This window comes from Dendrobates tinctorius, unplaced genomic scaffold, assembly GCF_039654945.1.
Source record: "Dendrobates tinctorius isolate UK_male_01 unplaced genomic scaffold, ASM3965494v1 ptg000197l, whole genome shotgun sequence".
Taxonomy (NCBI): Eukaryota; Metazoa; Chordata; class Amphibia; order Anura; family Dendrobatidae; genus Dendrobates; species Dendrobates tinctorius.
In genome coordinates this window covers 3,855,395-3,880,810 of record NW_027361864.1, presented here as the reverse complement: position 1 = coordinate 3,880,810, position 25,416 = coordinate 3,855,395, and the positions used below count along the sequence as shown (strand labels likewise).

At 46.7% G+C, this 25,416-nt stretch overlaps 1 protein-coding gene across 7 annotated transcripts in view; it reads left to right on the top strand.

The window, feature by feature from the left end:
- UNC13B (unc-13 homolog B) overlaps positions 1-25,416 on the top strand; it is a 409,040-nt gene that overhangs the window by 205,752 nt on the left and 177,872 nt on the right. The window contains exons 1-2 of one of the 7 annotated variants that reach the window (XM_073553137.1): positions 4,113-5,243; positions 17,306-19,849. The exons of 5 other annotated variants lie outside the window; for them this stretch is intronic. In XM_073553137.1, the coding sequence (XP_073409238.1) occupies positions 17,413-19,849 (2,437 nt within the window). In that variant the 5' untranslated portion in view covers positions 4,113-5,243; positions 17,306-17,412. Of the gene's footprint in view, positions 1-4,112; positions 5,244-17,305; positions 19,850-25,416 lie in introns of those variants that run through there. One more of the 7 variants, XM_073553143.1, reaches the window with a different exon arrangement.

Sequence of the window (25,416 nt, the reverse complement as noted above, 5' to 3'; positions counted from 1 at the left end):
GGGGTCCGTGATGTGGGGGTGCCAGCGCTGGCACTTGCCCTCCTCAAATACTCCCCGTTCCCCACAGCTCCGGTATCTTCAGCGGCTTCTGACTCTGTGACATCTCAGGGCAAAGGGCGCAATGACGTCACTATATTGCACTCTCTGCCGAGCAGTCCCAGAGAGTCAGAAGACACTGAGGAGCCCTGTGCTGCGGGGAACGAGGAGAGGTGAGTATTTGATTATTTTATTTTAATTTTTTATGTGGATCTCTATATGGGGCCATTATTCTATATCGAGCAATATATTGGGCTCATTATTTTGTATGGAGCAATATATGGGGCCATTATACTGTATGGAGCAATATGGTGCCATTATATACTATATGGCACATTACATGGGGCTTTTATAATCTATGGAGCATCATATGGGGCCCATTATACCGTGTGGAGCATTATATGGCTCCTTTATATATTATACGGAACAATATATGGGACCCATAATAGTGTATGGAGCAATACATGGGGCTAATAATATTGTATGGAGAACTATGTGGTGCCCATAATGCTGTATGGAGGACTATTTGTGCCCATAATACTGTATGGAGGAATATGTCTGCCCATAATGCTGTATGGAGGACTATGTGATGCCGATAATGCTGTATGGAGGACTATGTGGTGCCGATAATGCTGTATGGAGGAATATGTGGTGCCCATAATGCTGTATGGAGGAATATGTGGTGCCCATAATGCTGTATGGAGGACTGTGTGGTGCCCATAATGTTGTATGGAGGACTGTGTGGTGCCCATAATGTTGTATGGAGGACTGTGTGGTGCCCATAATGTTGTATGGAGGACTGTGTGGTGCCCATAATGTTGTATGGAGGACTGTGTGGTGCCCATAATGTTGTATGGAGGACTGTGTGGTGCCCATAATGTTGTATGGAGGACTGTGTGGTGCCCATAATGTTGTATGGAGGACTGTGTGGTGCCCATAATGTTGTATGGAGGACTGTGTGGTGCCCATAATGTTGTATGGAGGACTGTGTGGTGCCCATAATGTTGTATGGAGGACTGTGTGGTGCCCATAATGTTGTATGGAGGACTGTGTGGTGCCCATAATGTTGTATGGAGGACTGTGTGGTGCCCATAATGTTGTATGGAGGACTGTGTGGTGCCCATAATGTTGTATGGAGGACTGTGTGGTGCCCATAATGTTGTATGGAGGACTGTGTGGTGCCCATAATGTTGTATGGAGGACTGTGTGGTGCCCATAATGTTGTATGGAGGACTGTGTGGTGCCCATAATGTTGTATGGAGGACTGTGTGGTGCCCATAATGTTGTATGGAGGACTGTGTGGTGCCCATAATGTTGTATGGAGGACTGTGTGGTGCCCATAATGTTGTATGGAGGACTGTGTGGTGCCCATAATGTTGTATGGAGGACTGTGTGGTGCCCATAATGTTGTATGGAGGACTGTGTGGTGCCCATAATGTTGTATGGAGGACTGTGTGGTGCCCATAATGTTGTATGGAGGACTGTGTGGTGCCCATAATGTTGTATGGAGGACTGTGTGGTGCCCATAATGTTGTATGGAGGACTGTGTGGTGCCCATAATGTTGTATGGAGGACTGTGTGGTGCCCATAATGTTGTATGGAGGACTGTGTGGTGCCTATAATGTTGTATGGAGGACTGTGTGGTGCCCATAATGTTGTATGGAGGACTGTGTGGTGCCCATAATGTTGTATGGAGGACTGTGTGGTGCCCATAATGTTGTATGGAGGACTGTGTGGTGCCCATAATGTTGTATGGAGGACTGTGTGGTGCCCATAATACTGTATGGAGGACCGTGTGTGCCCATAATGCTGTATGGAGGAATGTGTGAGTCCATAATGCTGTATGGAGGAATATGTGGTGCCCATAATGATGTATGGAGGACTGTGTGGTGCCCATAATGTTGTATGGAGGACTGTGTGGTGCCCATAATGTTGTATGGAGGACTGTGTGGTGCCCATAATGTTGTATGGAGGACTGTGTGGTGCCCATAATGTTGTATGGAGGACTGTGTGGTGCCCATAATGTTGTATGGAGGACTGTGTGGTGCCCATAATACTGTATGGAGGACCGTGTGTGCCCATAATGCTGTATGGAGGAATGTGTGAGTCCATAATGCTGTATGGAGGAATATGTGGTGCCCATAATGATGTATGGAGGACTATGTGGTGCCCATAATGCTGTATGGAGGACTGTGTGGGGCCCATAATGCTGTATGGAAGAATATGTGTGCCCATAATGCTGTATGGAGGACTATGTGATGCGAATAATGCTGTATGGAGGAATATATGGTGCTCATAATGATGTATGGAGGACTGTGTGGTGCCCATAATGTTGTATGGAGGACTGTGTGGTGCCCATAATGTTGTATGGAGGACTGTGTGGTGCCCATAATGTTGTATGGAGGACTGTGTGGTGCCCATAATGTTGTATGGAGGACTGTGTGGTGCCCATAATGTTGTATGGAGGACTGTGTGGTGCCCATAATACTGTATGGAGGACCGTGTGTGCCCATAATGCTGTATGGAGGAATGTGTGAGTCCATAATGCTGTATGGAGGAATATGTGGTGCCCATAATGATGTATGGAGGACTATGTGGTGCCCATAATGCTGTATGGAGGACTGTGTGGGGCCCATAATGCTGTATGGAAGAATATGTGTGCCCATAATGCTGTATGGAGGACTATGTGATGCCAATAATGCTGTATGGAGGAATATATGGTGCTCATAATGCTGTATGGAGGAATATGTGAGTCCATAATGCTGTATGGAGGAATATGTGGTGCCCATAATGATGTATGGAGGACTTTGTGGTGCCCATAATGCTGTATGGAGGACTGTGTGGGGCCCATAATGCTGTATGGAAGAATATATGTGCATATGTGCCCATAATGCTGTATGGAGGACTATGTGATGCCAATAATGCTGTATGGAGGAATATATGGTGCTCATAATGCTGTATGGAGGAATATGTGAGTCCATAATGCTGTATGGAGGAATATGTGGTGCCCATAATGATGTATGGAGGACTATGTGGTGCCCATAATGCTGTATGGAGGACTGTGTGGGGCCCATAATGCTGTATGGAAGAATATGTGTGCCCATAATGCTGTATGGAGGACTATGTGATGCCAATAATGCTGTATGGAGGAATATATGGTGCTCATAATGCTGTATGGAGGAATATGTGAGTCCATAATGCTGTATGGAGGAATATGTGGTGCCCATAATGATGTGTGGAGGACTATGTGGTGCCCATAATGCTGTATGGAGGACTGTGTGGGGCCCATAATGCTGTATGGAAGAATGTGTGCCCATAATGCTGTAAGGAGGACTATGTGATGCCAATAATGCTGTATGGAGGAATATATGGTGCTCATAATGCTGTATGGAGGAATATGTGAGTCCATAATGCTGTATGGAGGAATATGTGGTGCCCATAATGATGTATGGAGGACTATGTGGTGCCCATAATGCTGTATGGAAGAATGTGTGCCCATAATGCTGTATGGAGGACTATGTGATGCCAATAATGCTGAATGGAGGAATATATGGTGCTCATAATGCTGTATGGAGGACTATGTGGTGCCCATAATGCTGTATGGAGGAATATGTGAGTCCATAATGCTGTATGGAGGACTATGCAGTGCCCATAATGTTGTATGGAGGACTGTGTGGTGCCCATAATGCTGTATGGAGGACTGTGTGGGGCCAATAATGCTGTATGGAAGAATATGTGTGCCCATAATGCTGTATGGAGGACTATGTGATGCCAATAATGCTGTATGGAGGAATATGTGGTGCCCATAATGCTGTATGGAGGACTGTGTGGTGCCTATAATGCTGTATGGAGGACTGTGTGGTGCCCATAATGTTGTATGGAGGACTGTGTGGTGCCGATAATGTTGTATGGAGGACTGTGTGATGCCCATAATGCTGAATGGAGGACTGTGTGGTGCCCATAATACTGTATGGAGGACTATACTGCCCGTTCTGAAATGAAGTCTGGAGTTACTCTGTGATGCACTGTGCGCTGCGAGGATTCGCCGGTTTCTGACCCATTATAGAATTTACAATGGATATCACTCATGTAATGTAAGAAGTGAAATCTTTGGCATTGGAATGTGTAGGATCTGTTGCGAAGGGGGTTCTGAGATTGGAGTGCCTAAATTGAAGAGCTTTCTCTAAATGACTGATCTGATTTTGGGGGATTCTGGATGTGAAGGATCTGTTATGAAGAGATTCTTGGAGTGAAGGTTCTGTATCGAGAAATTCTTGGCGCGATGGTTCTAAATTTTTTTGGTGTGAAGGGTCTGAATGAGGGAGTTTCTTGGAGTGAAGGATCTGGTATTGAGGGAATAGTGATGCTTACGGGGTGCTGGGAGTGAGAGGGATCTGGAATTGGAGTTCTGGAGAAAATCCTTTTGTAGGGCTGGTTGCTCTGGCGCAGTAGATACGATTGTGGTGGTGGGGGGTTTGCTGGCAAGTAATTTGCACAAGCCGAGAAAGCTCCTTGCCTGGCGACAAGAAGGGTGTGATTGACAGTCGGAGTTGTGGTTGGGTACAGGCTGTGAGATTTCTATCAGCCCCTGGTTACATGTATCATACACGAATTCCCAATGAGGTGGAGCTGACGAGTCCCTGCCTGGAGGCATTTTTTGGTGTGAATTCTGCTCCATCTCCTTCGTCCTCATCGCTGGTGTTATGTATGAGCACATGTGTGGTGGGGAGGAGGGGGAAGCAGCTTCATCTATAAGTAAGACTGAACGCGGAAGGCAGCTGGAGAGGAGGAGCGCAGCGGTGCTGGGAGCAGCGGTTTCTTGCTCTTACATGCATGCAGTTTCCTCTCCATCAATATGCTGCAAGTTCCTGGACTGGCACATCGAGAATTAACAGGATTATTGCCTTGGATGATTGGGGATACAAGTGTAGTTCATGCAATGCTGCTCCTGTGATGGGGGGGCGCTGTGCGAGGCTTGGAGCCAGGGGATGGAATGTGGGGTAAAAACTCCAGTGTCTCCTGGTTTCTTGGGGTAATGGCTCATTCCCTTGTTTCATGTCACCCGTCACCTCCTCAGCACATCTGATGTGCATCCAGGTGGGACGTCTGCCGCTCACAGCCACTCTGGAGCACCAAAAGTTTTTGGCACCCTGTGTGTTCACTTTGCCAAGTCTGTGGGGTGTCGGGATGTGGGTAAAGACCACAAGGTAAGTGTTGGATGTAGCATCATAGGAGGGGATTCTGCGTCTCTAGGTTTGGTCTATTCCTAAGTATAGCAGTATATTTCTATTGCCTGGATGTAGCAGAGCCAAATTGGTCATTTAATTCTTTGCAAGCTGCTTGGTGAGTGCATGTGGATTCACGGCAGTCCTATGGAAAATGACTGATAACACATCAGGAATTGACAAATTGCGCTCTGCTACACTGGTTCAACAATTTTGATTAATTTTCTATGTTTGCCCAAAATGTGACTTCTAGAAGACAGAGCAGAGATTTCTGTGCTGCCTAAAAATTCAGTATATACACACTGATAACCTGTGATCGTTAAGAAAATTAAAAAAAAAATATACTGAATTATAATTTAATATGCGCTCTATGTATTTGGCCCCCCGGGGGAAGTGAGAGCTGGATTGTGAGCTCCTGAGGAGGAGGCATAAGGAGCCATACATATTATCAGAGATTAGATTGTGAGCTCCTGAGGAGGAGGTAGAAGGAGCCATACATATTATCAGAGATTAGATTGTGAGCTCCTGAGGAGGAGGCATAAGGAGCCATACATATTATCAGAGATTAGATTGTGAGCTCCTGAGGAGGAGGTAGAAGGAGCCATACATATTATCAGAGATTAGATTGTGAGCTCCTGAGGAGGAGGTAGAAGGAGCCATACATATTATCAGATATTAGATTGTGAGCTCCTGAGGAGGAGGTAGAAGGAGCCATACATATTATCAGATATTAGATTGTGAGCTCCTGAGGAGGAGGTAGAAGGAGCCATACATATTATCAGAGATTAGATTGTGAGCTCCTGAGGAGGAGGTAGAAGGAGCCATACATATTATCAGAGATTAGATTGTGAGCTCCTGAGGAGGAGGTAGAAGGAGCCATACATATTATCAGATATTAGATTGTGAGCTCCTGAGGAGGAGGTAGAAGGAGCCATACATATTATCAGAGATTAGATTGTGAGCTCCTGAGGAGGAGGTAGAAGGAGCCATACATATTATCAGAGATTAGATTGTGAGCTCCTGAGGAGGAGGTAGAAGGAGCCATACATATTATCAGAGATTAGATTGTGAGCTCCTGAGGAGGAGGTAGAAGGAGCCATACATATTATCAGATATTAGATTGTGAGCTCCTGAGGAGGAGGTAGAAGGAGCCATACATATTATCAGAGATTAGATTGTGAGCTCCTGAGGAGGAGGTAGAAGGAGCCATATATATTATCAGAGATTAGATTGTGAGCTCCTGAGGAGGAGGTAGAAGGAGCCATACATATTATCAGATATTAGATTGTGAGCTCTTGAGGAGGAGGTATAAGGAGCCATACATATTATCAGAGATTAGATTGTGAGCTCCTGAGGAGGAGGCATAAGGAGCCATACATATTATCAGAGATTAGATTGTGAGCTCCTGAGGAGGAGGTAGAAGGAGCCATACATATTATCAGATATTAGATTGTGAGCTCCTGAGGAGGAGGTAGAAGGAGCCATACATATTATCAGAGATTAGATTGTGAGCTCCTGAGGAGGAGGTAGAAGGAGAAATACATATTATCAGATATTAGATTGTGAGCTCCTGAGGAGGAGGTAGAAGGAGCCATACATATTATCAGATATTAGATTGTGAGCTCCTGAGGAGGAGGTAGAAGGAGCCATACATATTATCAGAGATTAGATTGTGAGCTCCTGAGGAGGAGGTAGAAGGAGCCATACATATTATCAGAGATTAGATTGTGAGCTCCTGAGGAGGAGGTAGAAGGAGCCATACATATTATCAGAGATTAGATTGTGAGCTCCTGAGGAGGAGGTAGAAGGAGCCATACATATTATCAGAGATTAGATTGTGAGCTCCTGAGGAGGAGGTAGAAGGAGCCATACATATTATCAGATATTAGATTGTGAGCTCCTGAGGAGGAGGTAGAAGGAGCCATACATATTATCAGAGATTAGATTGTGAGCTCCTGAGGAGGAGGTAGAAGGAGCCATACATATTATCAGATATTAGATTGTGAGCTCCTGAGGAGGAGGTAGAAGGAGCCATACATATTATCAGAGATTAGATTGTGAGCTCCTGAGGAGGAGGTAGAAGGAGAAATACATATTATCAGAGATTAGATTGTGAGCTCCTGAGGAGGAGGTAGAAGGAGAAATACATATTATCAGATATTAGATTGTGAGCTCCTGAGGAGGAGGTAGAAGGAGCCATACATATTATCAGAGATTAGATTGTGAGCTCCTGAGGAGGAGGTAGAAGGAGAAATACATATTATCAGAGATTAGATTGTGAGCTCCTGAGGAGGAGGTAGAAGGAGCCATATATATTATCAGAGATTAGATGGGGAGCTGTCTAGATTAGAGATTACTTTTGATTTATTGTGTGTAAGGTGGGGAAAATGGCTTGTGGGCTCCAAGGGAGTGGGTTGATGGATGTGGTACATTGTTCCAGTATGACATGGACTTTGAACTGCTGTGGTCAAGGATGATTGGAGTGAGATATATATGTATATGGGCTATGTCATGATGCTTGTTGGTCATTAAGGTCAGGCACATATATAACAGGCAGTAATGGTGAAATCCCTTATTTTTATGGAACTCTTTTGCAGATGGGAAAAAAAATATAACTGAAGATTGTCGGCAGCTCCAACGATCAGCGCAGATCAGTAAATGGAGTTTTTCTTGTCATCTTCTTGTAATTCAAGCAATTAGGGACGTTTAGTAGTTTGAAAGAAATGAAAATTAGTGCACCCCATGGATTGCATACCACGCTGGGTTTAGTGCGTTACCCCTGCTGCTAGAACACTCCTCGCTTTTCTATCTTCTCTCCGTAAACTTTTCTTATTCTGTATAATGGAGACAGTAATTTGATTTACTTCCCCCACATAATCAAAAAAACATATCATCCTCATCCTCCTGGTATAAAAATCTATATGAATCATTTTGGTCTGTCTGTCCATCCAGCTATCTATTAAAAAATCAAGGAATAGAATAAAAGGGGTGCAAGCCCCAGGTCATTGACTTAAGGCTTTGTATAATGTACAAAGTAATAGGCAGCACTCCAAACATGCAAAATAGTGTGGGCACTTTGGAGTCAGTAAAGTCCCTCCTCAAGATATTTGTCCACAAAGTACTCATACTTTTTTGCATATTAGGATTGCTGCCTATTTTGTTTTCTCTTCCCTTCCGCTCTCCTTCCCTTCCGCTCTCTCTCTCTCTCTCTCTCCCGCGCTCTCTCTCTCTCCCTTCCGCTCTCTCTCTCTCCCCCTTCCTCTCTCTCTCTCTCTCTCTCCCTTCCGCTCTCTCTCTCTCTCTCTCCCTTCCGCTCTCTCTCTCCCTCTCTCTCCCTTCCGCTCTCTCTCTCTCTCTCCCTTCCGCTCTCTCTCCCTCTCTCTCTCCCTTCCGCTCTCTCTCCCTCTCTCTCTCTCCCTTCCGCTCTCTCTCTCTCCCTCTCTCTCTCCCTTCCGCTCTCTCTCTCTCCCTCTCTCTCTCTCCCTTCCGCTCTCTCTCTCTCCCTCTCTCTCTCTCCCTCTCTCCCTTCCGCTCTCTCTCTCTCTCCCTTCCGCTCTCTCTCTCCCTTCCACTCTCTCTCTCTCTCCCTTCCGCTCTCTCTCTCTCTCCCTTCCGCTCTCTCTCTCCCTTCCGCTCTCTCTCTCTCCCTTCCGCTCTCTCTCTCTCCCTTCCGCTCTCTCTCTCCCTTCCGCTCTCTCTCTCCCTTCCGCTCTCGCTCTCTCTCTCCCTTCCGCTCTCTCTCTCTCTCTCCCTTCCGCTCTCGCTCTCTCTCTCCCTTCCGCTCTCTCTCTCCCTTCCGCTCTCTCTCTCCCTTCCGCTCTCTCTCTCCCTTCCGCTCTCTCTCTCTCCCTTCCGCTCTCTCTCTCTCCCTTCCGCTCTCTCTCTCTCCCTTCCGCTCTCTCTCTCTCTCCCTTCCGCTCTCTCTCTCTCTCCCTTCCGCTCTCTCTCTCTCTCCCTTCCGCTCTCTCTCTCTCTCCCTTCCGCTCTCTCTCTCTCTCCCTTCCGCTCTCTCTCTCTCTCCCTTCCGCTCTCTCTCTCTCTCTCCCTTCCGCTCTCTCTCTCTCCCTTCCGCTCTCTCTCTCTCTCTCCCTTCCGCTCTCTCTCTCTCTCTCCCTTCCGCTCTCTCTCTCTCTCTCCCTTCCGCTCTCTCTCTCTCTCCCTTCCGCTCTCTCTCTCTCTCCCTTCCGCTCTCTCTCTCTCTCCCTTCCGCTCTCTCTCTCTCTCCCTTCCGCTCTCTCTCTCTCTCCCTTCCGCTCTCTCTCTCCCTTCCGCTCTCTCTCTCCCTTCCGCTCTCTCTCTCCCTTCCGCGCTCTCTCTCTCCCTTCCGCGCTCTCTCTCTTTTCCGCGCTCTCTCTCTCTCTTTTCCGCGCTCTCTCTCTCTCCCTTCCGCGCTCTCTCTCTCTCCCTTCCGCTCTCTCTCTCTCTCTCTCCCTTCCGCTCTCTCTCCCTTCCGCTCTCTCTCTCTCTCTCCCTTCCGCTCTCTCTCTCTCTCCCTTCCGCGCTCTCTCTCTCTCCCTTCCGCTCTCTCTCTCTCTCCCTTCCGCTCTCTCTCTCTCTCCCTTCCGCTCTCTCTCTCTCTCTCCCTTCCGCTCTCTCTCTCTCTCTCCCTTCCGCTCTCTCTCTCTCTCTCCCTTCCGCTCTCTCTCTCTCTCTCCCTTCCGCTCTCTCTCGCTCTCCCTTCCGCTCTCTCTCGCTCTCCCTTCCGCTCTCTCTCGCTCTCCCTTCCGCTCTCTCTCGCTCTCCCTTCCGCTCTCTCTCTCTCGCTCTCCCTTCCGCTCGCGCTCTCTCGCTCTCCCTTCCGCTCTCTCGCTCTCCCTTCCGCTCTCTCGCTCTCCCTTCCGCTCTCTCGCTCTCCCTTCCGCTCTCTCTCTCTCTCCCTTCCGCTCTCTCTCTCTCTCCCTTCCGCTCTCTCTCTCTCTCTCCCTTCCGCTCTCTCTCTCTCTCCCTTCCGCTCTCTCTCTCTCTCTCCCTCTCTCTCTCTCTCTCCCTTCCGCTCTCTCTCTCCCTCTCTCTCCCTCTCTCCCTCTCTCTCTCTCTCTCCCTTCCGCTCTCTCTCTCCCTTCCGCTCTCTCTCTCCCTTCCGCTCTCTCTCTCCCTTCCGCTCTCTCTCTCTCTCCCTTCCGCTCTCTCTCTCTCTCCCTTCCGCTCTCTCTCTCTCTCTCCCTCTCTCTCCCTTCCGCTCTCTCTCTCTCCCTTCCGCTCTCTCTCTCTCCCTTCCGCTCTCGCTCTCTCTCTCCCTTCCGCTCTCGCTCTCTCTCTCTCCCTTCCGCTCTCTCTCCCTTCCGCTCTCTCTCCCTTCCGCTCTCTCTCCCTTCCGCTCTCTCTCCCTTCCGCTCTCTCTCCCTTCCGCTCTCGCTCTCTCCCTTCCGCTCTCGCTCTCTCGCTCTCTCTCTCCCTTCCGCCCTCGCTCTCTCTCTCCCTTCCGCCCTCGCTCTCTCTCTCCCTTCCGCCCTCGCTCTCTCTCTCCCTTCCGCCCTCGCTCTCTCTCTCCCTTCCGCCCTCGCTCTCTCTCTCCCTTCCGCCCTCGCTCTCTCTCTCCCTTCCGCCCTCGCTCGCTCTCCCTTCCGCCCTCGCTCGCTCTCCCTTCCGCCCTCGCTCGCTCTCCCTTCCGCCCTCGCTCGCTCTCCCTTCCGCCCTCGCTCGCTCTCCCTTCCGCCCTCGCTCGCTCTCCCTTCCGCCCTCGCTCGCTCTCCCTTCCGCCCTCGCTCGCTCTCCCTTCCGCCCTCGCTCGCTCTCCCTTCCGCCCTCGCTCGCTCTCCCTTCCGCCCTCGCTCGCTCTCCCTTCCGCCCTCGCTCGCTCACCCTTCCGCCCTCGCTCGCTCACCCTTCCGCCCTCGCTCGCTCTCCCTTCCGCCCTCGCTCTCCCTTCCGCCCTCGCTCGCTCTCCCTTCCGTCCTCGCTCGCTCTCCCTTCCGCCCTCGCTCGCTCTCCCTTCCGCCCTCGCTCGCTCTCCCTTCCGCCCTCGCTCGCTCTCCCTTCCGCCCTCGCTCGCTCTCCCTTCCGCCCTCGCTCGCTCTCCCTTCCGCCCTCGCTCGCTCTCCCTTCCGCCCTCGCCCGCTCTCCCTTCCGCCCTCGCTCGCTCTCCCTTCCGCCCTCGCTCGCTCTCCCTTCCGCCCTCGCTCGCTCTCCCTTCCGCGCTCGCTCGCTCGCTCTCCCTTCCGCGCTCGCTCGCTCTCCCTTCCGCGCTCGCTCGCTCGCTCTCCCTTCCGCCCTCGCTCGCTCGCTCTCCCTTCCGCCCTCGCTCGCTCGCTCTCCCTTCCGCCCTCGCTCGCTCGCTCTCCCTTCCGCCCTCGCTCGCTCGCTCTCCCTTCCGCCCTCGCTCGCTCGCTCTCCCTTCCGCCCTCGCTCGCTCGCTCTCCCTTCCGCCCTCGCTCGCTCGCTCTCCCTTCCGCCCTCGCTCGCTCGCTCTCCCTTCCGCCCTCGCTCGCTCGCTCTCCCTTCCGCCCTCGCTCGCTCTCCCTTCCCACACTGATCCTCTGCAGATCGTTTTGCGGTTCTTGTTCCCGCTGCTCCCCGCTTGGTTCCGTTCGTGATATGTTGGACCTGACTGCAGAGGCCACTTACTCAATCACTTGTTTATCTGAGTCACCGTTTTTGGCATGGATTGGTGGGCGTCTCCTTCTATTTCTTATGGATTAAGGACCTCAAAGCAGAAACGGTCAGGGTTTGTACAAGAAATGAAAACAGACCTGCAGCACATCATCGTGAAGTATGATTTCTTCTTGGTCCCTGTATTTTAAGACTGCTTGATAATGTGAAAAACACGCTGCAAATGACTTTAATTATACATCTTGTCTTGTTACTGCCAAAAAATCACCGCAAAGCTAGCACCCCTAGGGGTCCCCCTTCATTCTAACTTTAAGTTCAGACATTGTGCAGTCACGTGCTAAAAAATGAAAGTTCCAGCTCCTGTAGTGATGGCAGACTGCTGGGGAGAGAGGAATGGCCACAAGAAAAAAAAAGCACAACAGGTTACAGGACATGAGCATCTGCAGCGTCCATGCACACATTATGGGGTTTTCGCTTTCCTCTGGATCAACATATTAGGTGGAACTCGATGGACTACTAACTGTTGGTGAAGGAGAAAATTCTTGTTTGCATCATGATGCTATATAACTGTCCAGAGCGAATACTTGACAAAACTGAGGGATTGCTTTAATTCTGTGTATTCTATAGACAATTCTTTTGTGAGCAAACTGCATCGCTGCAGCCGTCCTGATGGCAATCTGTCAGCAGATTAATCTAAGAGCGTCATAATGTAGAGTCAGAGAGCCTGATTCCAGCGATGTGTTACTTACTAGGCTACATGCTGTAAGTTGTAGAAAATCACTGTTTTATTGGCAGGAGACTATCACTAGAGTACTAGTAAACCTGCTGCCGTATAGTCCTCCTTATTTATGATCTGTGTATAACCCCGCCCCCAAGGCAATTTCTGCCTGTGCACAGTGTACACAGAAAGCAGCCAATCATTGGTGTGGGTGGGGTTATACAGGGCTCCGTATTCAGAGAACTGCTAGATCTGCAGCAGAGGAAGCAGGGATTTTATAAAAACTACAGCAAGCAGCCCAATAAATGATACATAGCTGGAATCATCGGCATCACTCCCACTAGATAATGCTGCTCTTAGATGGGGTAGCAAAAACCTGGTGACAGATTCCTTAAAGGTATTAACCTGGAATGTAGACTAAATCCAACTGCGACAAACTCTCAGCTATGTAGGTAAGCATAGGTCAGGATCGGTTTTTAGTTTCAGGGTGCGAAAATGTTCTCATGGCAAGCAGAGGTCTTGGATACGATGAGGAATTAAATCTTGAAAGTTTTATTTAGAAATTTCTTATTTGCCTAAAATTAGAGATTACGGTAAGCAGCATGTAGTCTAGAGGTGGTCGCACCTATACATTACCTTTCTCCTAGAAATGAATGGAGCGGTGGTTACGGCATACTGCTCCAATCACTTGATGGACACGAGACCCCCATTCCCGTCTTCTTGTGGCCCCCCTTTGATCTTACATTTTTCCCCTTATGCTATGTTGTGGGTTAGATACCCCCTTAGGTGCCCATATTCCAGGGGTTGTCCACATTAGCGGGTCAGCCCCTCCAGCCAGGATTGGTGGGTTTGGTAGAACGTTAATACGTTGGGCATTGCCATGTTTTCTGTTTGCTGCTTCTACCATCATACACCATCTCCATGTGGAGCAATGCAGTCACGGCCTTTACTAAGAAGAAAAGCAGTTGTGATTTCATGGTGTTAAGGACACATTTGTGCCAATTAATGGTGCTAAGTTTTTGCCCACGGTCAGATCTTAATGTCTATATGCAGGGCTTGTCGAGACAATGGATGGCGGGGTCAATCTAATCATGACTGGGGAGTCGGGACGCAGGCGCAGAGTCCGGCTTCCCTTCTGACCACCTCTTACAGAGCACAGCCTGAGGCTCCCACCCTCGGCTCATTCCCCTATGGCTGACATTAGGGTCCACGCTAAGCTCGAATGATTAAACTCATCAGACTAAATCCCCGTAACGTTGTGTCTGCCGGGCCGGCGCGACTGTTTGTGTTAATGGGAGAAGTGTTACAGTACAGCCTCCGGGGAGACTAACATTACATCAGCAGCACAAAGATGGCGCACCAAGCCAGGTCCTCAATATTAGGAAGCTGAAAAGAGGATTCTGATTTTCTGTAAAACAAATAAACTTTATACATTGTATAATGAAAGTCTTTACAAATGTATAATTACTAAGACGGATGATGTAGATGCTGCTGTTCCGCTAAATCCGACATTTGGTTTTGTTTGTTCCTGAGATATGCCACACTGTTGTATATAAGTCCTAGTCTTTATAGCCAAGTGGGCATCAACTCTTCTGTGTGGGCATATTCCTGAGGACTACACCACCTTGGCTAAAAGGCTAGATTTTTATATTGGTGGAAAAGAAGGTCATTATTTCAGAAGGGAAAGGCAGCGGAACAGCAGAGATAAAACGCCATAATCGGGGGAATAGCAATAATTTACACCAGGTGAAGACTCTGACCATCCTTTCCTTCCAGCCCTGCTCCTTTCCTTCCAGCCCTGCTCCTTTCCTTCCAGCCCTGCTCCTTTCCTTCCAGCCCTGCTCCTTTTCCTTCCCGCCCTGCTCCTTTTCCTTCCCGCCCTGCTCCTTTTCCTTCCCGCCCTGCTCCTTTTCCTTCCTGCCCTGCTCCTTTTCCTTCCCGCCCTGCTCCTTTTCCTTCCCGCCCTGCTCCTTTTCCTTTCCTCCCCATTTCCTTTCCTCTCCTTCAACGGTGGGTCTGTCTTGTGAATGAGCCAACCAATGGCTGTCTTTCACTACTCCCTCATACTCCTGAACATTCGGCTTTGTCAGGAGCTCATGTGTTTTCTACGGGGAGAGCGCAGTAATTCACTACTAGACACTTTTGGCAGCGTCTCATATAGTGGAAGAAAAAACGATCAGTTGGGAGTCCCATATATTTATTAGATTGTCCGCCGCTCCTGCCAAAATCTGCAGGTGGGGCCAACTTTCAACTAATGTAAGTGGGAGCCCTAATACATGACTGCTGGGTGAGATTGCACCGGGTTTGTTGTCGTTTTTAACCATGAAGACTTACGTTTGTATGAGAGCTGTGTTCTCAAAATGGACATTTTTTAGATCCTCTGGAGTAAAAAAAAAAAAATGTGAAAGTGTAGAAGTGTACGTATCTTGAGGTTCTGCATCTTGTGGGCTTGTGCAGTGGTGGGTGCAGCTTCAGTTCCCATCGGTGTTACTTGTCCTCGTCATTGGTTTTTTCACTCCACGTGCACACACGCAGATTTTACTTGTGGATGCAAAGTTGCAGCATAATATTGTTTTAACTAATAGATTAAAAAAAAAACTTCAGTCGCCTGGCACAACACAACGGCAATGTGCCAGCATTCATATCCTGCTCTAGAGACTGTAAATATTTTACTGCATAGACTTAAAGTGAGCGGTCTGTCGGCAGCAGACAGGATCCGGGCTCAGATCTGCTGTGCGATGCTGCCGATGTTGTCAGACCTATTCCGGTCTTTTTTTTTTTTTTTTTTTGTTTTACATAATTTTGATGATTATTGTTATAATCTCTTTATCATTGGACAATAACCCATAGATTTTCCTGATAGAACTGAGAATACATCAGAATATGTCACATCTCCGAGATCTTCTAAAGTCACATTTTGGCAAATATATAAAATCAACATTTATATTTTTTTAGCTAGGAAATTAGTGCGCTAACCTAAAGGGGATAAAAACTATTTTTAAAAGGGCTTAGACTGTATAAAAGAAAACTGAATGAAGTCCAGCTTTTGTCTTAAAATCCTGTATAAATCAATACCTACATGCTATCTGCAGTCCAATGAAGTCAATTTTTTCTTTCCCATTAGGGGTTCAAGTAACTGCTCCTTCTCTCCCAATACATCACACTGCAGCTCTACTTCATTAGGATACATCTGTGATCTGTGACTCCAGCTTAGCCGCATTGCCTATTAGTCTAAGGAGTTCTTAAATCCTCCTCCTGCCTCATCAGTTTAGTCTGGCTGATAATCAGGAAATTAATGTTCGTAGGCGCTCTTTCCCCATTATCGGCCTGCCTAAACAGGCTTGTAAAAACCTGATGGACGACTTTTGTTTGTTGGTTACAATGGTTTATAAAGGGAACCTGTCAGCCAATTCATGTTGCCCAAACCACGGGCGTTGCAAATAGACAGCAAAATTTTGAAGAAAACAAACTTTGAAGAGTCGGCCGGGGACTATGCTTCTCAGATGACTATTTCCAGGGGGCCGGTCCCCACCAGTTTCTCTGTACCCAGGCTCCTTATACACACATAGACAGAGACTTGCCCATTTAGGGGAGCTGGGCAGGAAGAAGACACTGGGGACCGGCCTCCTATTAGTCATCTGATCAAATTGGCCCTGGAGGTTTTTCAAAATGTTTTCTCTGACACCCCACAACATACACGGCTGCAATAGCCGGACTCTGATACTTGTGATTTGGGCAGCATGAATCTGCTGACAGGTTCCCTTTATAAATAGGCTTACAAATCCTCGTTATGAGCAACACATTGTCCTATGTGGATAGGTCACGTGCTGCCGGTGATGTGGTATTCTTTTGGGCAATGAACTACTGTATTAACAATCATTCTTTGTGCCTAACATTTCCGGTCGGCCTGTCTAAACAAGCCAATAAATGACTGATGATTATCTTGTGTGTAGCCCATCGGCAGTTGTTTAATGGCCAACATTAGACAATGTTCGCCTTAGTTCTTTCCTCCATGTTCTGCAGATCTGCTCATTCAGGTTGGCTTCTGTGTAATAGCAAAAACTCTGCAAGGAGGTAATACATAGAGAACGGATTTCATGCACAGAATGAAGATAAACTTAAGTCAGCTAAACCCCTGAGAATAATAAAAGGTTCAGCCAGATAGAAATTTAGTCTTCGAGGTGGACCTGGAAGAGGTTAAAGTTAGGGTTACGGTGCATGCCGAATAATGTATTGGGCTGTGTACTTGCCTCCATATTCTGTGTTTTTTCTCTAGTGACCCTTCTTGTAAGATGTTGGCACATTGTTCTTATTTTATATTAGTCCTATAAAGCAAAATGCAGCAATAGGTCAGGTGTGAGGCAAAGACTGGGGCTCGAATTCTCCATTTTCTGTTATAGGAGTATAGATTTCTGAGTTTCCATAGCAATCGGATCTCAAGGCTTAACCTAAATGGAGACATAGGATAATTTAAGTCTGCAGGGGCAAAAAAAAATGCCTTGAGTCACCAGTCTGCATAGAATAGAACGTGCCATGATATGACATGCCGACCACAAATCCATGATGTGACATGCCGACCACAAATGTTCTCTGGCTTTAGACCCTGGAAAAAAATAGGTCCTTGATAAACCAAAATGAAACGCGGCCATGTTTAATAGATATGAGTTACCGTAAGTTTCTGGTTTATAATCTTGTACATAGTCATTGGTGCCTCCTCTCTTTGGAGGTAAGGGTATATTGTTCTCATCGTTCTATTTTTTCCCCATCCATGTAATAGTTCCATCATGAAGACTCGTTTACCACACATTGTACCCAAGAGGCTGTATGTACCCTAACCTTTGTATTGATGCATAACGCTATGAGAAGGGACAGGCGCTACAGTTGATGATGTTTTCCAGAAGCAAGCTGAAAAAGAGAGAAAATTGTTCAGCTCTCCAGCACAGAAAATTTCCTCTTAAAATTTTTTTGATTAAGTCATCCAAAAGACAAAAAATAGCTCTCTGTATGAGAGAGAAAATGAAGAGGTTGCTAAAAGGACCCATAGAAAAGCTCTCAACGAACCACGACGAGCAAACTTCTCCTGTGGAGATTGATAGTGACTTGTTCATGTGTGGGATAAAACAAAAATCAAACATGGATGTCAAAGCCACTTACGACTTCACGGAGATGACTGGAGAAACCAAGATGCCAACTAATTGTTCCAAAGACACTGATTCCAGTTGGCAACCAAATGTGCAATTTTCTCTTAGCTCAAAGGAACACAATAGTCACGACACGGCAGAGCAGAGTTCTTCTGATGATCAGAGTTCAGATGTAATGTCACCTAGTCAAAGTAATGGACACATTACTGAACAACAGGATCTTTCCACCATTAGTATTACCATGAGTTGGAAGGAGATAACCGAAAATAATGAGCTTCTCTGCCAAAACAATCCATCCGAATGCTGCTCCAGAGGAAGTTCTGACACTAGTGACCGGTCTGGTGATGTGGTGGACTACATCTTAAAAGAACTGCAAGGCATCAGTCGCATTCAGTCAGAGATAGCAGAGCTCCGTCAACACTTGACTTTAATCAAGGGGTCAGTGGATGAGGTGTCCACCTGTGTGGATTCAGTTCTAAATGAGATTGAGGTTTTGCAATTAGGATCTTCCCCGAAAAGCCCAATGATTTCACCATGTGGAGAAACAAGTAGGGATACGTTAAGTGATGACACTGTGTTATATTTTTATGGGATCTCTGAGCACGAAGACGAGAACACTTTGGAGAGGATTCATTGTTTCCTATGTGAAAACCATTGCTTTAATGGCATCCAAAGTAGAGAATATATAAAAGAGGCCTACAGACTTGACTCTGGATCCAGTGCTTTGTTAGGACCAAGACCAACTGTAGTAAAACTTTCTCATCCTGATCACAAGGATATTATACTTCAAAAATTAGACAACTTCCAAAGTTCCGGAGTAAAAATTGTTCCATTTGAAGAACATAATTTACAAAGTAGAATAAGAGCAAATTCTCTGTCGGTTCTTCAGCAGGGCTTAAGAGAAAATCGCTGGAGCTCCCTAAGTCTAGATAAAGAAGTGGTAAGGACAGATGAGACTGCATGTGAGCGTAAAACAGAGTCGTTTAGAATAAGATATCAGAACAAAAGCACAGAGGCCACTTGTGGTGGAGAGGAATTTCTTTATGCACAGAAATGCACTTTGGCCAAAAAATGCAGTGTATCGGATGGAGAAGCCGTCAGAGGTGACGGAAAGGAGAGCTGTGAGCAATGTCTGGAGAAAAGTGTAAGTCATCTTTGTATTCGTCTCGACTCCCAAGAATCTCAGAAAAATCTTCATTTCACCAACCTGCCTTCGTCTGGTGAGAAAGCTGCTTGTCGATGCTCAAGATTACTGAGCCGTTCTAATCATTTGAGTGCTTCTTCAGAGGCAGAAGAGGCAGAAATTGCAATACACCGATGCTGCTCAATTGTAGATGACCACGATGGGATGTTTAAAGGAGAAGGAGACCTTGTTTCATGTGACTCCCGGGTACAATTTCGTAGCACAGAAAAAATTAACGTAATTATTAAAGACCCGTCAGGCAGTTTTACCTCTTTGAGCTTTGATGACACAATGGACAAATGTTCTACTGGTACTGTTACAGAAACTCTTAAAGAAGTTGTCCACATAGACTTAGATAGTCCAGATAAGAGTGGTCACGTCTTAAGAGATTTCCTTGATCAACCCAATGAAAACATAGATATAGTTGACATCAAGTTTTATGCAAATAAATTAGGGAAAGCGCTTAACCATTTCCGGTCGGCCTTGAAAGTTGTCTTTAATAAACTTGAAAGTCCAGATGATTTTATGGAAAATAAGCCTCCTGGGTTTCCAATTCCTGATAATGACACTCTTCAAAGACTAAACAGTCTTGAAAGTGGCCACTTCAATGATAGCATTCCCACACATTCGAGCATGAGTAATAGTTACAGCTCAAGCTCCAATCTAAAAGAAGATGCCTATTTTGTCCTCAACAGAGTCCCTTCTCTTCCTCATGAATCATCTATTCCCTCACTGATCTTGTCTCCTGATGTAGACCTTAATGGCCCCCAGGTAATAGTTTCTCCTGATCAGGCACTGCAGAGCAGTGACCTATTGAAGGGAGTGAAGGAAGGAAAAACTCTAAGGCTTGACCAAGTATGTGTAGAAACCATCTACCTGAATAAATGCATCAATAATTTCAAAAATGTCTTACGAGAGAAGAAGATGATGCAACGGAAGCTCCTCAAAGACATCGTTCAGGAAACATTTTGGGTTTCCGGTGAGGAAACGAATGCAGGTACAGCATGTCAAATTATGCATTCCCAAGTATATGAGATTGTTTTTTTTGTACTTAATGTTGTGTTGTATTCTCATGTTTTATGTGATGAAACGCATTCTGGTTATGGTAAGAGGTCAAGAACTTCCAGTGATAGCATATATATTTTTTTTTTCATATTGTAAGTATCACTTTTGCCAAGTCTCCACCCAACAATTGACGGTTGGCTTTAAACATAATTTCTAAGGTCGCACAATTAAATTACTTCTAGTTTTAGAAGATTCCTCTATTTTGGTGTCCATCTCTTTGAGGAATTAAAAAGTCTTTACTGACCCATATGGGTAAATACTGCTTCATCAAGCAATATACGAGGTACAGATGTCACAGTGAGTTCACTTTTAAGTTTACTTAGAGAGTAAGGCCTCTTTCACACTTCAGTTTTTTGTGTCCGTTAAAATCCGCCAAAAAGGCGGACAAGCGGATCCGTTCCTAACTGATGCCACAGGATCCGTTTTTTGAGGGATCCGCAGAATGAGGAAATTTAAAGGAACCGCTGGCCGAGAGAGAGAGAGAGAGAGAGAGAGAGAGAGAGAGAATTTTTTACCTCTGCCAGAAAGGATTTCAGGGTTAATTTTCTCCCTGATTCCTTTCTCCGGGCATGCGCACTGGAAAATGCGGATCCAACCACAAAAAAAAACGTTGCAGGGTCCGTCCAGGCATGCCGGCGGATGAAAAAAATTTGGCGGATACTCACAAAAACGGATCCAACGGATGACCATCAGTCAAGATCCGCCAGTAATGCAACTCAATGTGGAAAAAAACAGATCCGCAAAAAAAATTTGCGGATCCGTTTTTTTCAAAACCTGGCGGATTTTGACTGATTGTCAAAAACGGAAGTGTGAAAGACGACTTGCATAACTTTGACTTGGACTAAGACTTTACATTCCAGTAATAAATATCAGGAGGGAGGCACGAAAGGCCCACAATTTAAAAATAAATTAAAAATGTAGACATTCAGAGAGCACTGCTTTCTTTGTGATGCCCAGGAGACTTGCCAACTATTCCAGGAGTTTTCTGAAGCCTCCCAGATGTTCTGGAAGAGTTGACAAGTTTGGCAAAGACTGATTTGCTGAAATCTTGCCGCCTGGCAACTACGTATATCACCTTGTACATGGATATGCAGTATTGCCCTAGCAACCAGGCTAATATTATTCTTCGTGTTGCATTATCGTTGTGAGGAGAGGAGACCACGCTCATTCCAGGACGTATTTCTGATTTATTCAAAAATACTTAAGAAGACCTCCTTAAACAGGTGGTTTTATCTTCTTCGAGGGGTTCTCTGATACTCATAAGTGCCTTGTTGCAGGTACTTAAGCAAATCGCTGGAGGCAGAAAGTATTCAATTTCCATGTAGTGCCCCCAGAGGGAAAATGAAGCATTGCAAAATGTCCATTAAAATCAATGGTTTGTGAACGTAATCTCTGGGTGTTCTGGATCCTCCAGAGCGAGACTCTTTACAGCTGCTCCATCTCCAAATTACGTTCCAGGAGCTGTGAAATTATAGTTTTTAATACACTTTTACTTTCTCTACAAACACTCCCATCCTTGTGTCCAGCTGTCCGTTACACCCCCTTATTATTGTACATGTGAAAGCGGTCTTTCCTGGCAATTCCACTTCATCATTTTTCCATCTCTTCACTCAGCAGAGCTTCTAATTTTATACTTTTATGAAACTTTCCCATTAGGTTCTGAGTGAATTATTATGTTTCCTGTAGATTAATATGATCACGTTGTTCCATAAACGACAGGTTAGTAGCGTTTTATTAAATGTACTTCTCGGCCCACGATTGCCAGAGTCCGTGACTGCTCGCAGGCTCCCAATCGAGTCATGTCAGTCACCTACTCCCCCACACTGAGCCGTCCATCATCCACCGGCCATTGTGATGTTTGCATGGAACGTACTGTTCATTCTTGAAATCGCTGCCGTTTTACCTTTTTCTCCCTGTGGCTTACAACCTTCAGTTTAGCTTTTGTCATGCTAACTCCAAAGTATTTTCCATAAACTTGTGAAGTCTTGATTCTCCTTTTGAATCATTCACTTGATTTTTTTACTTTGATAGTCAACCAATAATTGCAGCCATTACAATGCCACCAGCCTTGTCAGTCAGTTTTCCACTTGTGATTAATATCCCCACCTTGCTATCACGCCTTGTCTCTTAAGGTGCTCATTCACATGAAGTAGCTTTTGGCTGAACATTCATGCCCCTTCCTCCTCAAATCCTCTTACAGACACACATTCAGTGCAACTAAGGTACTGTCACACTTAGCGATACCAGCGATCCCGACCAGCGATATGACGCGGTCAGGATCGCTGGTGCATCGCTAAGTGGTCGCTAGTGAGCTGCCACACAGGCAGATCTCACCAGCGACATCGCTAGGGACGGGGGTCGCTACTTACCTGTCAGACCAGGCGATCCTGCGTCCTCCCGCCCGGCTCCACGCGTCGCTCGTCTTCACAGCAGGAAGCGCCGCAGGAAGCTGACGACGAGAAACAGTCCTGAACGTTCTCGCGCGATCAGCGATAACCAGCGGGGGAGCCGGTCGTAGGTAAGTATTACACACAGAGATATCGCTAGCAATATCGCTATAACGTCACTAGTTATAGCGATATTGCTAGCGATATCTCTTAGTGTGACTGGCCCTTAAATGAAACTTTCCCATTTGTTTGTTTTTTTTATCAGGAGAGGGGAGGAAAGTTCTCATAGAATCATAGAATTGGTAGAGTTGGAAGGGACCTCCTGGGCCATCTGGTCCAACCCCCTGCTCAAAGCAGGATTCACTAAATCATCCTAGACAGATGTCTGTCCAGCCTCTGTTTGAAGACTTCCATTGAAGGAGAACTCACCACCTCTCGTGGCAGCCTGTTCCACTCATTGATCACTCTCACCATCAAAAAGTTTTTTCTAATATCTAATCTGTGTTTCCTCCCATTCAGTTTCATCCCATTGCTTCTAGTCTTTCCTTGTGCAAATGAGAATAAAGATGATCCTTCTACAATGTGACATCCCTTGAGATATTTGTAGACAGCTATTAAGTCTCCTCTGTCTTTTTTGCAAGTTAAACATTGCAAAATCCTGTAACCTTTCCTCATAAGACAGGGTTTGCAGACCGGTCACCATTCTGGTCGCTCTTCTCTGAACTTGCTCCAGTTTGTTGATGTCTTTTTTTAAAATGTGGTGCCCAAATCTGGACAGAGTATTCCAGATGAGGTCTGACCAAAGAGGAGTGAAGGGCAATAATGACTTCATGTGATCTAGACTGTATGCTTCTGCTAATACATCCTAGAATTGCATTTGCCTTTTTGCTGCTGCATCACACTGTTGACTCATATTCAGTCTGTGATATATTAGTATACCCAAGTCTTTTTCACATGTGTTGTTGCTTAGCCCTGTTCCTTCCATTCTGTATATGCTTTTTTCATTTTTATTGCCCAGATGTAGTACTTTGCATTTTTCCCTGTTAAAAATATTCTGTTAGTTGCTGCCCACTTCTCCAGTTTATTTATATCTTTCTGAATCCTCTCTCTCTCTTCTCTAGTATTAGCTATCCCTCCTAGCTTTGTGTCATCAGCAAATTTAATCAGTTTACCCTCAATTCTTTCATCTAAATCAGTGGTCCCCAACCTTTTTTGCACCGGGGACCGGTTTCAAGCAAGACCATTCTTCCATGGCCCGGCAGGGCGGGGATGGAGGTGTGGCAGGGGCGGGGCTTTGGTCATAAGGGGGCGGGGCTATGGATGCGGTTGTAGTTTAGCAGTGAATAGTTATTTAATTATAACATTTATAATGTGTCTCAACTCACCATAGGTTTTGAATGAGTGGGAGCACCTGGCTTGTTTCTCTGTTTCAGTGGGAGCACTGGGCTACTTCTACTGATGACCGTCACTGCTAATGATGATTGGAACCTACAAGGAAATGGAGCATTGAGCACTTAGAAAAAATTGTACTGGAGTTCTGTACATGCTGATTATTTTCTAATCATCAGAAAATGTATGTGTGGTTCCCCCCATCCTGTCCAGCTCTGTGTGGCTCCCCCTGTTGTATGCATGGCTCCCCTGTCCCATCCTTGTATACATGGCTCTGCTCACATGCTCCCATCCTTGTATACATGGCTCCGCTCGCACCCTCCCATCCTGTATACATGGCTCCGCTCCCACTCTCCCATCCTGTATACATGGCTCCGCTCCCACTCTCCCATCCTGTATGCATGGCTCCGCTCCCACTCTCCAATCCTGTATACATGGCTCTGCTCCCACTCTCCCATCCTGTATACATGGCTCCGCTCCCACCCTCCCATCCTGTATACATGGCTCTGCTTCCACTCTACCATCCTGTATACATGGCTCTGCTCCCACTCTCCCATCCTGTATACATGGCTCCCCTGTCCCATCCTGTATACATGGCTCCGCTCCCACCCTCCCTCCCTTGTATATATGGCTCCGCTCACACTCTCCCTCCCTTGTATATATGGCTCCGCTTCCACCCTCCCTCCCTTGTATATATGGCTCCGCTCCCACTCTCCCTCCCTTGAATATATGGCTCCGCTTCCACCCTCCCTCCCTTGTATATATGGCTCCGCTTCCACCCTCCCTCCCTTGTATATATGGCTCCGCTCACACTCTCCCTCCCTTGTATATATGGCTCCGCTTCCACCCTCCCTCCCTTGTATATATGGCTCCTCTCCCACTCTCCCTCCCTTGTATATATGACTCCGCTCCCACCCGTGTATGTATGGCTGGGCTCCCACATCCTTCCCCATCATACTCACCCTCACGTCGCTGAACTTCCCTCCCGTAGCTGAACTTACCTCCCTGCATCTCGCGGCGCTTCAGGTTCTTCCTGTGCGGAGCAGTCACATGCTACCTCTCATTAAGGTCCATGAATATGGACCCCACGCCTATGGGAGAGGAGTGGCGTCCATATTCATGACCTTAAATGAGCGGTACACTTGACCGCTCAGCGCTGGATGAAGCCGCCGCGCTGACAGGGACCGCTATGCAGGGCATCAGCTGCTACACAGCCGCCGGATCCCCTTGTGTCCGCGGACCGGCAAGAGCACTGCAACGGCCCGATGCTGGGCCGCGGACCTGTGGTTGGGGACCCCTGAGCTAAATCATTGATAAATATGTTGAACAATGCATGGCCCAGGACAGAGCCCTGTGGTACCCCACTTGAGACATTCTTCCAACAGGATATGCAGCCATTTACGACCACTCTTTGGGTCCGATCACTAAGCCAGATATGAATCCACCTAACAGTTGCCTTGTCCATTCCATACTTAGTCATTTTTCAATAAGGATGGTGTGAGATACTTTGTCAAATGCTTTGCTGAAGTCAAGATTTACTATATCTACAGCATTTCCCTGATCCACCCAGTCAGTGATTCTGTCATAGAAGGAAATTGTTAGTCTGACATGACGTATTAGTTACAAACCCTTGCTGACTCTGGTTAATTACTGCTTTCTTATCCAGGTATTTACATACATGTTGTTTAATTTGTTCAAAGATCTTTCCTGGTATAGAACTCAG